Consider the following 17,747-nt stretch of genomic DNA (forward strand, 5'->3'; position numbering starts at 1 on the left):
TCCTCGACTTTAGCACAAGTGTTTTAAGTAGCTTTTAGTTTACTACTACTAACTAAAATGATCTGTATATAAAATGATTTTTCTTTAACTTAAAGTACTGATAAGTAAGAAATCTAGTTAACTTAAAAAGTGTTAGCTAATAAAAACACCGAATTCTAGCTACCAACAACTTTAAAGTTATAATTCAAAACACAACTAACAATTGCTATAACTTATTTAATAAAACTCATATTAACACTCGTTTTTAAAATTCGTATTTACAAGAAGTGTTTTCTACACTGCATATTTTCACAAAATGTGAATACCGTTACTCATATGGTTAGCATTTCCATAACAGTTAGTAATTAACTTCAAGGTATTTATGTAAGCAAGTGACATTAAGTATATTTTGTAACAGGGGCGCATATAGAATTGTTTAAGACAGGCAGAACATGCTTTAGTTGTATGTTGATAACTAATATAATTATAAATGTGTTTAAACTGCTTTCAAATGAAACTATATAAAATGTAGTAAATGGATATTTTTTTGTAGTATTAGTTGTAAATGTAAGTAGAAGTAAGTTATTAAAAAATAATATTATATATAAAAATAAACAAGTCCTGGACAAGAAGTTGAAAGGTATCCAAGTAGTGTGTGATTTGATATCTGAAAGGTTTTTCGTGCACCAAATATTTTGAGCGTTTTTTTTTTCGTTTGATAAACAATAAAAAAAACTTTTTTACTGTTTTAAAACAACCCTATTTAATTTAGTCCCTATTTTTTACAGAAACACATATAATCATGACTAGCTTACTTTGTAAAAGGTTAGCCTATAAACTGAGAAGTAATAATTAAACTATTAATTTGTTTTAAAACCTAAGTATTATGTATTAACAATTAATAAATATCATTACAGTGTTCTTACAAATTTTGCTTGTAACTGAATTTTTAACTTCTTTTACATTTTGATATCATTAGTTGATGTAAATATTGGTTTAAAACAAACAAACTTAATTTTTTTTCTTGGTTTTTCTGAAAAAATGTTTCACACTGACTTTTGAATTTAATTTCCAAAATTAGCTTATGTTGATTTATTTGTTACAGCTTAAATAAATTTAAAACAGTAAATTTGGTCTTTATACTTCGTTCTATAAAAATTCAAGCTAGTTCAAAATATCAAACAAACTTACAACAACTAATTTAATGAGCACAAGAAGTAATCAATTTAAATCATATTATTTATCTATTTTTATAACATTTACTCAGTTTATTTTATTTATTGTTTTTTTTTGTGTATATATTTTTTTGTTTTGAATTACAACCTTTTCATAAAAAGACTTTTTCTTTTAACTTCATATAAATCTTTGTATTTATATTTTATCAAAACTCAATACAGAAAATATTGTTTTAATCTTGTACAAAACCAACTTAATTTTTCTTTATTATAATGGTTTTATATAACGTATATTTAACAGAATACTAAAACTAAACCTAACTATTTTTTTATTTTTATTTAATTTTTATCAACAACATGTTAATGGTATGTCATATTTTTAATTTAATTTTTTTTGTGTATTTTTTTTCTAACTCATTGCTCTGTATTTTTGTTTTTCAGTTTTTGTTTGCGTCTATGAACTGCTCAGCAGAGAAACGGTGTAACGCAATAAAAGTTAAACGACAAAATAGTAAAATTTAGACTTTATCCATATAATTAAATCAAATATAAGTTTAGATCTAAAATTCAAAACTTTCAGTCTACAAGTAATTCATATTATTTAAATACATCTTTATTTTAATAAATTAAACTTAAAAGCTTAAGATGCTAAAACATAAAAGTGCCTAACTATTTCTTGTTAAGCTTCCAAAAGACTGTTTTCAATTTATACTAAATATTGTCTAAGCATGCATAATATTTTAACACATAAAAGTTATACAACAAATTAAAAGTTTGATATTATTTTACCACTTGACTATTTTGAGTTAAAAAATAACAAACTTTTTATATTTAAAAGTCAACTATATTCTAAAGTCTTTAGTAACTAAGGATATGATTTCATCAAATATATGTTTTAATAAGTAAAATCTAAACTGTTTTTTATTGTAAAATGACAACATAGTTGATAATAATGTCGGGTTTAAAAAATTGAAAAAGGTATCTAAAATTTTACTATTTAACCTTTAAATCTATAAAATCAAGTAGAAGTTTGTTCAACATAGAGTAATAGTTTTATTTGCAACGAAAATAACTTTTTGCAAAGTCTTTTAGCTTTGTAAAAACCATTATTGATCAAGTGAACTTTCAAAAGTCTAAAAAAAAGCTAAAAATTTTTAAGAACAAAATACTTGCAGTATAGAGTGCCATAAGTTTGATATGAATAATGTTTTTCAGCAAACTAGCAAAAATGTCGAAAAAAACCAATCGTGATGATGAAGGTCCTCAACAACCATCAGAAGATTATCAAGACACCTCAAGTGGTATAACATCACCGTTTAAAGATTCTTCCGGTGCAAGAAATCATGATCCTGACAAACTAAAAATTGCTTCGGTGAACTCTGCCCAAAAAAAGAAGCATAAGAAAAATACCAGTTCTGCTCAAATAAAGAAACACGTTCACACAAGAGTTAATAAACCTGATGCGGGTTTATCCGTGAGAAACAATCATTCCGTTTCAACAGCAAACACATCTGATCGTAGTGAACCTCCTAATAAAGTAGCAAAAGATTATCACAGTGAGAAAGATGTAAAGGGAAATGAAACTGTTTCTTCAGCAGAAAAAATCTTTCATCCTGTTTTGGGTCAAAAAGCACATAATTCTGACAAACTGAAAACTTTTTCAAAGATCTCTAACCAAAAAAGAAGCGATAAATATCTTGTGAACAGATCCAAAGCGAATCGTGCCCGTAAGAAAAATACCAGTGCTGCTGAAAAAAATAAAAATATTCTCGCAAAAATTTATAAAACTAATGTGAGCACACCTGATTTTAATGATCTGAGAGCCTGGTTAAACTCAGGAAACGATCATCCCGTTTCAACAGCAAACACATCTGATCGTACTGAACCTCCTAATAATGTAACAGAAAATGATGCACTCAATCACAGTTAGAAAGATGTAAAGAGTGATGGCATCCCCACCAGGAAATCATCCCGACTGAAGAGCAAAAATACCAGATGCTGACAACTGATGATTATCACGGTGAGACGGATAAAGTGTTAGCGAGGTTACTAAAGGCTGACGACTGAAGTCAAGTAATTTGTTGTATGCTTGCGTTTTGTATTTGCCTTATTTGTTTTATTACTTGATTTGCTACCATAAAATGTTTGATGTAAGTGTTTATTTCATGCTTTTGAAAAGTTAAAATAATAATAATATAATTGGTGTTTCTTCAACAATAGTTATTAGAAATTTACATTTAGTCATTCACATTCTTTAAATCGTATAAATTAGTTTTTTTGTTTTAAATTTTGCAATAAATTTAGGACTGAATTGGGTCTGTTCTGTTTAGCAAAAGTGTTTTCTACTTCTTTTTATTCTACGTTTTGAAATAATTAATATTTTTTAATAAATTCTGCTTTAGAAATTGGTAGAATAATGGAGCATAAAAAACTTTTCTTTAAACTTAATTCTTTGAATTTTTTGTTTCTTAATAAAACTATTCGTACAGTAAAAGACCGCAGTTTTTAAAACATTACATTTTGTAAAGAAAAAATAAAATCTTAACAGTTTTAAGTATTTAGTGTGATTTTTAATCGCTTTTCATTCAAATTTACGATTGTAAAGGTTATGGGAGACAATTTTATTGAAGAATTTAGCTTAATAAATATAAAAAAACAAATGACAATTACGAAATGCTTTCACATTAATTTAGGCTTTTTATTAAATTTAACAAAGTGTAGGTTTTTCCGTAGTTATTTAAAATAAAATAAAAAACATTAATGCGTTATCTAACTTATAATTCAAAAACATTGTTTCAGCACAGCTGATTGATATAAAATCAAGGTACGGGTCGCTTTTGCGCAAAGCATCACTTCTGCACGAACTTCACATCTATAGATTTTTTTTTATCTAGTAAATTAATAAATATAATTTTACTTATGGCCAAACAAAAGTTTCACTACAAATAAGGTAATCACCAATTCAGGTGTTTTATTACAACATATGTCATACTAACGGGTGCACGACTATTTAAATTCGGACAATTCCAATTCCGAAAATTCAAATTCTTAATAAAAAATTGAAACGACTAAAAATAAAAAGTTAATGTATATTTGTCTAAAATAAGACATGCATATGTTAATCATATTAATATCTACAGGCCATTTTTTGATTTTTGCATAAAATGAAATATTTTTTGAGATATGGTTTTATTAAAGTAAAAAACATAGTTATTTTTAGTAATTTCAAAATATCTCAAAAAATATTTAAGATTTTGCAATAAAGAAAAAGTAGCTTGTAGATTTTAATAAGATCTACGTATGCATTTTTTTATTTTTTTCAAACTTATATTACTTTTTGAGATATAGTCTTTTAGATATTTTTTTTAAGAATTTGAATTTTCTGAGTTTGAGTTGTCCGAATTTTAATTGTCATGTAACCGATACTAACAATAGAAACTTGTCTTCAATGTCAAATATGCGCGGTAACGAAGACTATAAGCGCGGAAATGTCAACTCAAATGAAGAGAAAACTTTATCGTTGATGGGCAAAACCGGTTTCAATTACCCGTTTCAGTTTGTCGTAAAATCGAATGGCAAGGGTCATTCTGCCTCGAACTTAGCGGTGTACTTACAATTTCAACCCAAATTTTTTTTTCCTTTTTTTGTATTTTATATATATTTTATTAATTTTTCCTACCATTATTCCCCTAACCCTTTCAGTTGGTCGGTAAACAGTTCTCGGATTTGATCTGGTGGGAGTTGTGTTAGTTGAAATTGATCGCGGGTTGGAACTTAGCGGTTCTAAACTTAGCAGCTCAGGTCAGCTAGGCCTTGTTCCGCTACCTTTTGTATACGGAGCAACATAAGCAAGCTTGCAATATGTTTTTTTTTCAGTGTGGCCAACAAGCAACTTTTAAAAGAGAATTGTCACACAACACAAAACAGAATGCCTAATGAACTATTTCAAGTTTTTGGGATATTTAAATAAACGGTTTAGAAATAATGAACCAATTCGAATTGAGGACAGTGTATATTTTCATATTTAGACAGTTATTAAGTTTAACTGCTAAACAGACTATCAAACTGCGATTCTGCAACAAAAAATATTAAAGGGACTGCAAAAGTTATGCAAAAGTTGGTAAATATGTAGTTTAACTTAATAAAAACATTTTGCTTGATAACTTAACAACTGCGCATAGTTATTTTCAAAAAAATTATATAATTGTTTTAAAATTTAGGGATAACCATGAATAACTTTTGACAAAAAAAAATTTAAAAGGTGAAGCCAAGTTTTGTTTTTCTGGAAACGAAAAAAAAACATAGTGAACATTTTTAAATCAAGTTATAGTTGCTTAACTAAAAACGTTTTATATCAAATGCTTTTAACATTGGGGTTAAACTAGTTTACTAAACCAAGTAATTATATAGACTTAGAAAATTTTTATATTCCTTTTTAGTCTTACACATAAATTACTTTACTAGACGTTTTATTAAATTATTTTTAAACTGGTTTAGCTCATCTTGTAACCGCTTGGTAGCGGTTTAGAGTTGTTTCTAATTAGGGGTTTTTTCTGACTTGTTTACTTCTTGAAGCTGTACCGCGTGAGCGGTAATTGTCTTTTTTTTACTTTCTTCTTTTTTCTCAAGCGATATAAATTGAACGTTCTTGAGTTCAGTACAGTTCAGTTTTTCTAGTCTCTACTTCATTGAGGGTCTGAACTCAGTGCAGCTTTTTGCTGCACTTAAGTTTTAATGGTTTCAATCTTGTTGTCAATACTTTTCGAGTTTGGTTTAAACATGTAGTGTTTAGTTTCTGTTATTCTAGTGTAATGTTGTGCAGTTTTTTATCATCTTTTTGTTTCGCATTTCATTGTAAATATATTCATGATCACAAATTCGAACTCAATTTAAATTAAGTAACTGATTTATTAAACATTTAGTAAATAGTAAGTAATTCATTTTAGTTTATTTAAGTCAATTATAATTTAAGCGTTATCTTGGGGATTTCTACTATTTAAGTTAGGGCGCACGTTGCGTATTAAACCAGGCCAAAAATAAGTTATATAAGTAGAACCTATACGAGATAGCGTCATGATGACCCGGACGTCCAGTTATTTATAGCTGGAATCGAACACAGATACCTTCATTAAAATTTTTACGTGTTGTAGATGGTGACTTGAAAACAGAGTAAAATAAACCTTATTTAATAATATTATAAATTCGATAAATTTAAGGGCATTTATTTAACCCAGTCATCTGGTCTGTAAAGTTTTAAAAATGAGTTTAAAATTTCTAGTTGGAAAAACAACTAAGTAGTTCGAGTTTGTGAGAGATTCGTGTTGTTTTTTGCAAGAAGTAATTAGCTTTATTGTGTTGAATTTTATGTTAAAGTGGTTTGGGTAAAGCTAATGGACATGTGTTAGAACTAAAATGTATTTGTTGTGTAGATATTATTGCAATTCATTGTTGAAGCGTTTTTCAAAATGAGTTTTAAACTTGTACGAGCAAGTTTAAACAATAGTTAGTCTTGTTTTCAAGTTGTTCCGCGTTTTATCAAATTAATTAAATATCGTTCAATCGTTTTAAACATTTTATTAAAAATTAAAATGTAACTAAAGGCTTCAAATAATAAAACTTTCTTATAACAAAAAGAGTTTTAAACGTCTATAAAAGTTAGCAACTGTAAAGTTTAATTGTTTTGTTTTTAAACAATCGTTTAATTTGAACTATAATGGATAATAAACTTTTTAAACTGCAAGTAAAAACATTGTTGTTTTTTCGTTCGTCCTTGTAAAAATATTTGTATGAGGTTATTAAAACTTGTTTTCGAGTGCATAATCGGTTATTGAAGTGAAATTTCTTAAGTTTATTAAACTTAATTTAGTTTTATATTTAGCAACAATGTTATGTTCAAACTTTAAACTATAATATTTAAAGTTTTTTTTACAATGACCTTGTTAATTGCTTGTAACAAACTTTATTGGCATGTTTTTTTGTTGTTATACACTTCAGCTTACTTATAAAAACACAATTTTAATAAGGTCATTTGAGCTATTAATATCTTATTCAACATTTAAACGCTAACAACAACTTTGTTTTTAACTTTCTTAGAATGTTAAAGTTTTATAAATTAGTATAAAGTTCAAGAGCTATATATTTTTACGAAACAAATTTAAGCTTTTGAAATGAATATAATTGTTTGTTTTGTCAACTAACTCATGTTGAATGTGAAATGTTTTTAATATACTAAAAGTTTTTATAATGAATAATTAGTTTAAACTGAAGCTATAAATGTTTTTAAAGTTTCTTATAAACATACTTAAAAGTACTTGAAAATACTTGAAATAGTATTTTCTTTATATTTTTGCTTGAACTTTAATTGCACTTTCGCACGAACGGCCCGAGAAACGAATCGGCGAGGAGCGGTACGAGGAGATGTACGGAGAGACGGATCAGAGGATTCCGTAGCGCCAAGAGACCGTTGGGTGAGGCGAGGAGACGGATCGGCGTGGACCGGTCAGACAACGTGGAGATGTGCAGGAGCGGAGCGAGTTCCGGCGGCGAGGAGATTTTTTTGAACTGTCTACATTTTTTTGTTATTTAAGTCTTAATGTGTTCTAACCAACTCTTAAGTTTTATAAACGATGTTGATTTGATTGGTAAATGTTTTTAGCATATAAATATCTTCTAGCATTTAAGTTCTATTTTGATGTGTATATATTTTTATTTTTTTTTGTCAACCGATGGTTAAAAGCTTTAACAGTTACATTTAAACATTTTGACACTTAAACATAATTTTAACTGATTTCTAAGCATCTTCTTAACGTAACACTTGAAGTAAAGTTAAAAAAATTAAGAAAATACCCCACACCGAAGTTTTTTACACCGGTTTTAATTAAGAGTGTCTTTTGTCTGTGTAATCGTTCTCTTGTCAAAATCTAAAAGTTTTCATCTAAAGTTTTTTAAAGTTTTACGACTTGTTAGCAAAGTAAAGTTAATGTTTTTTCTAAACCGTAGCTGAAACTCCAATTTGACCGTTTTAGGAGTGAAAATGTAACCGCTTGGTAGCGGTTTAGAGTTGTTTCTAATTAGGGGTTTTTTCTGACTTGTTTACTTCTTGAAGCTGTACCGCGTGAGCGGTAATTGTCTTTTTTTTACTTTCTTCTTTTTTCTCAAGCGATATAAATTGAACGTTCTTGAGTTCAGTACAGTTCAGTTTTTCTAGTCTCTACTTCATTGAGGGTCTGAACTCAGTGCAGCTTTTTGCTGCACTTAAGTTTTAATGGTTTCAATCTTGTTGTCAATACTTTTCGAGTTTGGTTTAAACATGTAATGTTTAGTTTCTGTTATTCTAGTGTAATGTTGTGCAGTTTTTTATCATCTTTTTGTTTCGCATTTCATTGTAAATATATTCATGATCACAAATTCGAACTCAATTTAAATTAAGTAACTGATTTATTAAACATTTAGTAAATAGTAAGTAATTCATTTTAGTTTATTTAAGTCAATTATAATTTAAGCGTTATCTTGGGGATTTCTACTATATAAGTTAGGGCGCACGTTGCGTATTAAACCAGGCCAAAAATAGTCATATAAGTAGAACCTTTTACGAGATAGCGACAATCTTTTAGCTTATCACTTTTAACATATTTTTTTGATGTAATTCATTTAGAGTCTTCGTTTTCAGTTATGATTTTCCGATCATAATACACTATTTGATTTTTTTTATTCAGTTTATTGCATTTCAGGCAAAACCAAAAGTGTAGTTTTTCCAAACATAAAAAACATTTTTTTTTACTTAATATGATAAACCTTTGAAACCACTTTTTAATAATAATAAAAATAAACGTAAATTTTACATTAGTTGAAATCATTGACACACAGCTTCGAATTGAAAAAAGTAACGGTAAAATTGAACACTACTTTTTTCTGCTTATGCTTCAAAAATGGCTCTGAAGTCTGAACTAATTTAAACAAACACGCATGATTAACTAAGTGTGTTTTTAAAAAAAAACTTTCACGATACAGAAACTCAAACACATACTTTTGTACAATTAACTTAAACTTTCAAATCGGCTACCAGCGAGTCAGTTGGTTTCTCGGCCGACCACACGATGACATTTCCGTCACTTCCTGTGGTGGAAAATTTGTCGTCACTATACTTCCTTATCTGTTAGTAAAAATTAAATTAGCTACTTGTTTAAGTCACTGTAGTTGAGGAAAATTCTTCAAACTCTTTAAAAAAATATATTTTGTTTTATACCATGTTTTGAAATTTTTGAAATATTAGATGTAAATTTAAATTACCGTTAGCTTACTGTCTAACTCATAGGCAATACAGTAAACGAAATCATTAACTTTGTTACTGAAAGTTACATCAGTTATTTAAATAAGTAAAATTGGTTGTTGTAGGTTTACTTAGAAATGTTTAGGATTACTTGTATTTATAATTTAAGTCTGCTGTCGACAATGCTTTTAGAAATTTTTACACATAAAACTATAGACATAAACTGATTGTTAGGCTAAAAGATTCCAAAAGTTTTGATAATTAAACTATTATAGTTAAAACTAATCAGAACTTGATTAAGAATTTGTTATTTTAGTACACTTTTAGTGATTAACATAACAAAAGACTACTTTACACCAGTTAATAATGTTTAATTAAAAGTTTTACCAACAGTCATTTTGTTTTGTGTATTAGTAAAACTAAAGTTTTTTCTAATTCAAATATGATGTATGTAACAACAAAAGATTAGTAAAAAAAATTTCTTTAAAAATTTGATTGAAATTTATAACAGATTTTCCAAATCAAAACTTTTTAGTGGGAACAGGTAAATTGTACAAAAACAAAATTGCACGAGGGGACAACAAAACAGATAGTATATATATATATATATATTTATTTACAAAACATAAAAAAAAACAAGATAATTAATAAAAACAAAAAGAAAAAAGTTACTGACCGAGGAAAACGGTTAGGGGTAACCATGATAATAAAATAAATCTCTACTAACACTCAATTATTAATCATGAATTATCAAAATAAAATTATTAATAAAATTAAAAAAAAAAATAAATAATTTAACCCATGCAAATTGTCTGATTGTGCAATTTATTTCCCTCGTGCAAAAGTATCTTTGTGCAGTTTAATCCCCTCTTACAACTTTGCTGCTCGTGTAAATTTGACACCTACCCCTTTTTTAATAACTTCTTTAACTATTTCAACACGGAATTAGAACTAATTTAAGTATTTTCAAAGTTATTGAGACAATAAATAGATTTTTAATCGTTTAATTATACAACTAACAAATGAAAAACTTCGTACCTTACTAATAATATGTAAAGAACATAAAAGCATGAAAAAGTAATTTAACTGTTCACCTAATGCTATGATAACATGTATTTCTTTTTAATGTACAGTTTACTTCTTCTTATTGATAAGAAATATGACTTTAAATAGTTTTAAATTTGTTCAACTTAAAAACCTGCCATATTGAGACTTTATGTTTGGTTCTAACTTTGTCATCGACTTTACTTTAAATTACTTTCATATCCATCTTTTTGAACTTTTCCATAGCAGAAGCTATCTCACCTAGTAAAATAAATTTTGAACTATACTAAACAGAAAACTATAATGAAATTACATGTATAATTATTAGATACAAACAATACAAGTACTAAATTTATACTTCACAGAAATTTTTGTTAAGTGTATTTTTTAGATTACTTTACACATCAAATAAAACTTTGCATTTCCTAGACTGTCTAATAAGCACTTAATTTAACCTTAAATATCTTTAATATTGCTATATCAACGGCCATTTTATAATACCAAGAATAATCAACAAACATTTTTATCACCTTACTAAACACCCTTTTTTTGTAAAGTAAGATAACTAATTGCTATTAACTGTTACAGTTTAAGGTCAGGAACTGTAAATGTTAAGGTTATAAAGAATGAGTTTCAAGTAAGATTTGACATAATTATTAAAGTTTTACTTACCATCACTTTCCTCTGATACTACTTCTTCGGCTTCAGACTTTTTGATATCATGATCCAATTTAAAATCGAATGTGACACTTTCACAGTTATCATAAGTAGAGAACACCATAGGGATACAGTCATAACCCTGTCAATAACGTTATTTATCATGAAGTTTGTTTAAATTTTCATTGATAGGTTAGTTAGTACATTGAAATACTGTAAATTGAGTGTAAACATAATTTAGACTTAACTAAATAAATTTGCTTTTTTACTTGTTAAGTAAGGAGAACTGTATTTCATCTAGTTTATTATGTTAATTAAGATATAAATTCACTTACTAAAATATTTTAACAAGTCAGGGAAATTAGATAGCTATTCTAGCTATAATTTTGAAAACAAGAGTCATTTAAATATAATTTATACTGTAAATATTTAGCATGTAAAAGTGTTAATATCTTTTAAACATTTTATCATACCATAAATACTTTTTAAATAAACATTTTGGTTGTTAATGAACAAAACCAAGGCTTGTAAATATAATATTTATAAAATTATCTTTCCGTCATTTCAGCCGTAAATGTGATTTTTAAAACTTATTCAAACTGAATTATTTTGTAACAAAATACTATTTTCAGCATAAATAACCTATAGCCATACCTAGACTTTATCTTACTAAAATACTAATGTAGCAAGCACAAATTTAAAGTATTTGAAGTAACCTAAAAGTTAATCATATGCTGAATATAGAAACACTTACAAGCTGGTTTTCAAAAAGTGACAAAACAAAATGCTTTATTAGAATTCATTACAACTTGTTGATATAAAACTTTTGATAGACTTTTTAAATCAAAATATTTTTTTTACCAACGACACAGCATATACACTAACAAATAAAAGTTAAGGAAATCTTTTAGAAATAAATACTTTTATTTTATATTAACATCAAAATCAAATAAAAATTTATTTTATTCATTACTCAAAAAAATTCCATTAAATAATTTAAAATTGTTAGTATAAAGCTTAACTTTTTGAATTGCCAGTCAATTACAGACAGCTTATTTAGTTTAAGTAAGGTAATTAAATAAATATATATATATAAATAAATAAAAACTAACACCAACAACAATCTTGTTTTCGCTTAACCACAAGCAGCAGTCGAAGCAAGGGTGTTGGGTTTTTAATACAGCTAATTCCTGCCCTCCACTGACTACATAAATATGTGATTCCTTACCAGTGACAAGCAATAATTTATCACCACTAGGACTGAATTCAACGTCGTTTATCTAGTCATAAAAATAGCAAAATTACTGTTGTTTTTTAGTTAACTTTTTGTTGTTATTCTTTATAATATTTTTGTTTGAGTTGGGATTAAGTTATTTAAACTATTCATAGTTTGCGTCCACTAGGTATTAATTCAAGACAATTAGCCTTTTTTTTTGTTTGTCACCAAAAGATGCTTTTTAAGGTGCATATATAGTATATTATAATAAAAAGTTATATATCACTATGTTATGGATAACTTTTTATTGACATTTTTCTTTAATTTTACTACAGTTTGATGTTAGATACTCTTTATGCAGATTAAGTATTAACCAATTTAATTAGGTTTCACAGCGTTTACTAAGTTATAGTTTGCTTAATTAGTAAATTTTCAAGGTACCATAATTATTATTACTGCATCATTACAAAGTAAACTATAACTAACACATCATAAAAATTTATATACATAAACACACTGTATCTGTAAACCTTCTAGTGAATAATCTATTTGTTTTTATTTTATTACTCAATACTTTTATTCGTTATAAGGTTTTTCGTGCACCAGATTTTAGAATCAAGTATTTTGAGCGTTTTTTGTCATTTAATATACTATATAACTATATATTAATACAAATCAAACAAACTGACCCATTCGGTGCTTTTAGTTACACTTTCCTGCGGTAGAAACAATAAAAGAACAATTAAACTGTCTTTCAAGAAATATAAGGGTTGGTTTATCTAACTTGTATTTTTTATTAAACAGACATAGTTAGCATAAAACTTATTTATGTTGACAGTCAGTATTAATAATTTGGTTAATTTTCTAACTACAACAGGGATGAGAAATAAAATATGCTTGCTTGCAATAATTTTTTAAGTTATAATAAGTTCTGCATAATATGTATAAAACAGAATTTTTATATAAAATTTTCATTATATTTCACTTTCAATGAGGCTTATAAAAAAGCTATTCTTAAGTTAGGATGCTTTAATTGTTTAAATAATATAAAACAACATTGGAAACTTCTTTCTATTTAACTATAAACAAAGTATAATTTAACAAATATTTAAAAGAAGTAAAGTTATCAATTTTAAACTTCTTTAAACTAACAGTTAAAAAGTTTTAAATTGAAAAAAAAAAAACAATAAACATCAAAAAACCAAACCACAGTATTTAAAACTTGTAAGAGCGGACTCAACCAAGCCGAATGTAGTATGAAACTTAAATGTGTCAACTGTAAGTTTGGTTAAACTTTAAACTCATGAGTTACAAAATTAATTTTCTTCTCAACAAAAGCTTTTACGTTAAAACTATAAGTAACAATCAACACACCCATCCAGGAACTTCAATTTCCCGCATCAGATCTCCAAAGGACATCTTTTCACCCCACACAGTCTCACTTGGTTTCTGATCTATTTCTTTGATGTAGCCACTAAATACATATGCCGTGTAGTCATAGCAACTTGCTGCCAGTAAGACGTTCTTAGGGTGCCATGAGAGAGAATTTATTGTTGATCTGTATGATTAAGAATTTTAAGTAAACTATAAAGTTAAATTACGAAAACCACGAACTTTATAATGTTACCTTGCTAAGATGACTTTGATTATGTATATGCATATGTACTTCTTTATATATTTTCTTTAGATATATGTCTTAATGTTACTAATTTTTTTTTATGGTTTAATTGTAATGTGAATAATTTTTTTTAATGAATTAGTAAAAAAGGCAATTAACAGAAAGCTTTTAAATTTATATTTAAGAATATTTTGCAAAATATGGCTTTTATTCTGATTAAAAATTGTGATAAAGAAGTCACTTTTATTTTTGGTTTCTTTTATAAACATAATTATGTGTAAATAGATTGATCTAAATGCAAATTTTTGAAATAAAAAATGGAGGTTTCACTTGCTATAGAAACATAAAAACTAACATTCTTAGTTTGCAAGTACTATTTTAAAGTAGTTTATAGGCACATAGATAAACAGTTTTATTTTGATATTATCAACTTATGTATAGTCAACTTTTATGTTAAAAGTGTTTAAGTTATAAATCTGATAACTTTTTAGTTTACTTACAAGGTACACATGAACAACTTACCTAAAAAGACACCTAAATAGCTTATAATAAAAATCTTTAATTTTTTTTTCTCAAATGCAGTACAAGATATTTTTACACTACAATAATTTTAACATATTTCTTATCAACAAAAACAATAACTCAATATTCTTCTCGATTTTGTTGGACACCCACAAACTGCTTTCCTTTTGACGGTGGAAAACTGGTATCGATCCACCTGATGATCCAACCGCGAACTTGTCCCCATTTGGCGACCATTTGACGCATGTCGCACGTCCTTCTTTGATGTTAAGAGCAACCTGTGGAAATCTGTATTTTTTGTCATATTTCTTATTAACAAAAAGATGCTTGCATAACATTTCCATAGTCATTCTCTATTGCCAACAAACTAAAGTAATTTTGTAACATTAAACTTTTTATTTTGTTTTAATCATTAACAGTCAAATAGGGTGTTATTGGAAAATCATAGATGGGACTAACTGTAAAACTATTATTATATCTCATTAGACAAAACTAAGTAACTGTTTAACATAAGCATGGCTAGTAAGTCATTTTGTTTAATGTTTGTTAACTATTCAACTGACAGTAAACTAAGCACTTGCCAACCTGATTCATTTAATTTTTTTTTAACTTATACTGTTTGTTTTTTATTATTCTACATGCTAGACATTGAAACTTAAATACTAGCATAAAAATAACTACAGTAAAAGTAATTGTTTTAATTATAATGCATTGTTAGTCAAAAAAAAAAACCTTCAGCTAATTTTTATTACTTTTTGTTTTATGATTTAGAGATACACAGGATTAACTGATCTGTGAAATACTTCAAAATTTAGTTGTTAGCTAGAAAATATACAAAAATTTCAACTTAACTGTTAAAACCTTAAAAATAACTTTGAATCAAATGGAAAATAACAACAATTTTAAAAAAAAGCTATGGTGGAATTTTTTCAAGTATAAATTTAACATGCTATTTTTTTAGTTTATTTTAATCCGTCAAATTGCATGCAAAAAAAGAGGTCTCCGTTTACACAGTATTTTAAAGAAATTCCAAATTCAAAGAAGTTACTTAAACCAAATTTATAGATACAAGTTAAACAAACTAGTTCCGGCTGCCACTTTTCATCTTCGAGTTGCCACACAAAAACATCCTTATCAGCTTCACAGGTAACTATCATGTTGGATTTTGGTGCCCAGTCGATTTCTATAGTATTAATGTTTACTTTATTTGTTTAACTATCTTGAGCATTCTGTAGCAGCTTAAATTATTAAGTTTTGTATATGGACAGTACGGTGCACTTGTTGCCCCTCAAAAATAAAAATTTGTTAGTAGAGCTTAGTATAACTTGTTGTGCATGGCATATCACATAAATAAACAACAAAAAAAATAGCTTTTCAGCTTTTACCACCGACACACTATTTACGTTTTCTGAAAACAACCCGTATGTTATTTGTATGGGACCTTAAAATGTCAACTTTCGAATTTTTGGTTGAAAATAATTTTACATGTAGCAATCACCACAAAAACACATTCAAAACGTTTTCAGATTATTTGAAAAAAGTTTTTTTTATAGGAATTTATCTTAGTTTCTTTAAAAATAAAACTTCAAAATGACACTAAAAATATTAAAAAAATTCAGAAAATCTTTAAATACATCAATGAAACTTTCTTCAAATGATCTGAAAACGCTTTGAATGTGTTTTTGTGATGATTGCTACATGTAAAAATAATGAATTCAGAAAAATGTAAATAGATGACGACGGTATAAGCTAAGAAGGTTTTTTTTTGTGCTATCTATTTAAGTGATTTCCCACCTGCAAAAAATGGACTAAGCAAAATTCCAATGTTGAGGCAACAGATGCACCCTAATGTCCAGCTAATATATATATATATATAAACAACTATAATTTGACAAGTGGTTATCAAAATAAAACAATCCAGTTAATCAGTTCATGTTGCATTAATACTTGTTTCAAAAAAACACTATTTTAAAGATATTGATAACATAAAAATAAGATATTTACACCAAAATTTTTCTATAACAACAACTTTATGATAGTATAACTAAATAAGCTTTATTGTACAAAATATTTGTCTTAATTATTTTTTAGTATTGAAAGTGACAACTAGTTCAACCATTCTAGCAACAGAAAATTTTTACATATTGCTCTTAGTTTTGTAGAATCAAGTTTAATCTTGTTGAATGACTACATACTAAGTTAATGTTTTGATCAAGCAAAATTGGATAGAGATATTTCTATCTTAAATTAAAATTTATTGTAGTTGTGGAAAATAATCATATAAAGTCCTTTGAACTAAATAACTATAACTTGTAATTAAGATTAAACAAAGTAAAACTACATATTACATCAACAAATTGAACTAGGTTTGTAATTTTTGATAACAAGCTATTGATGGTAATATATATTAAAATATACAAACTAGCAATAAGATATTGCTATGAATACTTTTTAATGGTGAAGTAAAATTATCCTAGATACATCAAGTAGAGATTGATAAACTTATTACTGATAAAAACAATTTTCTATTCTACTGGTACTACAGATACATTAAGTTTAAGATTAATAAACTTGTTAGTACAGTTTTGCAAAGGCATTTTGTTTACCAAATTTAATACTTTCTCACTACTATTATGACTATTAAATTAAAACGCTAAATTAATAAATATTAATTGTTACACTATAGAGAAAAACAAAATTATTTCATGTTTACAATTCAAAGGAAAGTAATTTTCGGCTTGAAAATTATCAACAAACTATATATTTGTTAGATTGCTGTAAAATTTACACCTATAAGCACAAAGCGTAAATAAATTAAGAATTGTAAATGCTAACTAATTATAAAAAAGAATCATTTAACAGTAACAAATAAAAACAATATTCACAAACCTTTAACTCTACCCAAGTGTTTTTTAACTTCCGAAATTGTGAACTTCAGGAGCCGGTGACATAATAAACTAACTCAACCTGGTTTTGTGTAATTTGTTACGTCAGCAGTTTGTATGAAGTGTTTAAATAAATTTGTCATTTTGAAATTATTTTTGTTTGAACTTAATTTAAAATTGGTCAAGCTGTTATTTTAATCAATTTATGTTTAAAAGCATTTTCTTATTTTCTTTTTTACAAACTCAAAAATAATTTAAAAGGAACTTGTATTTTTAATAAGCAACAAATACAGCTGTGTATGTCTATTTTTTTAATTTTAGTATGAATTGAAGTTTATCGTTGATTAGTAACTTAAACTATTAACATCATCTTTAATGTCAT

General features: G+C 26.7%; 1 protein-coding gene across 1 annotated transcript; it reads right to left on the reverse strand.

Annotated features, from left to right (window-relative positions):
* Positions 1-7,511: 7,511 nt before the first annotated feature.
* LOC145833004 (actin-related protein 2/3 complex subunit 1A-A-like) lies at positions 7,512-17,431 on the reverse strand. Its single transcript, XM_082940207.1, has 9 exons — positions 17,398-17,431; positions 15,563-15,663; positions 14,595-14,758; positions 13,715-13,898; positions 12,237-12,404; positions 11,140-11,266; positions 10,682-10,728; positions 9,202-9,306; positions 7,512-7,715 (listed from the first exon to the last, which is right to left on the reverse strand). Exons 1-9 carry the CDS (start codon positions 17,429-17,431, stop codon positions 7,512-7,514), a joined length of 1,134 nt encoding a protein of 377 aa, XP_082796333.1.
* Positions 17,432-17,747: the final 316 nt, after the last annotated feature.

The sequence above is a fragment of the Thalia democratica genome, chromosome 4 (genome assembly GCF_965202585.1).
Source record: "Thalia democratica chromosome 4, ktThaDemo2.hap1.1, whole genome shotgun sequence".
In the NCBI taxonomy this organism is placed as follows: Eukaryota; Metazoa; Chordata; class Thaliacea; order Salpida; family Salpidae; genus Thalia; species Thalia democratica.

Bases quoted from the DNA above. Each gene is read 5' to 3' on its own strand.
- LOC145833004 (XM_082940207.1), bottom strand. From the start codon at position 17,431: ATGTCACCGGCTCCTGAAGTTCACAATTTCGGAA. The intron at 13,899-14,594 runs GTTTTTGTTGAT...TTAATCATACAG, and splicing joins GAGAAGAATATTGAGTTATT to ATCAACAATAAATTCTCTCT. The intron at 12,405-13,714 runs GTGTGTTGATTG...TTTTATGACTAG, and splicing joins AAATTGAAGTTCCTGGATGG to ATAAACGACGTTGAATTCAG.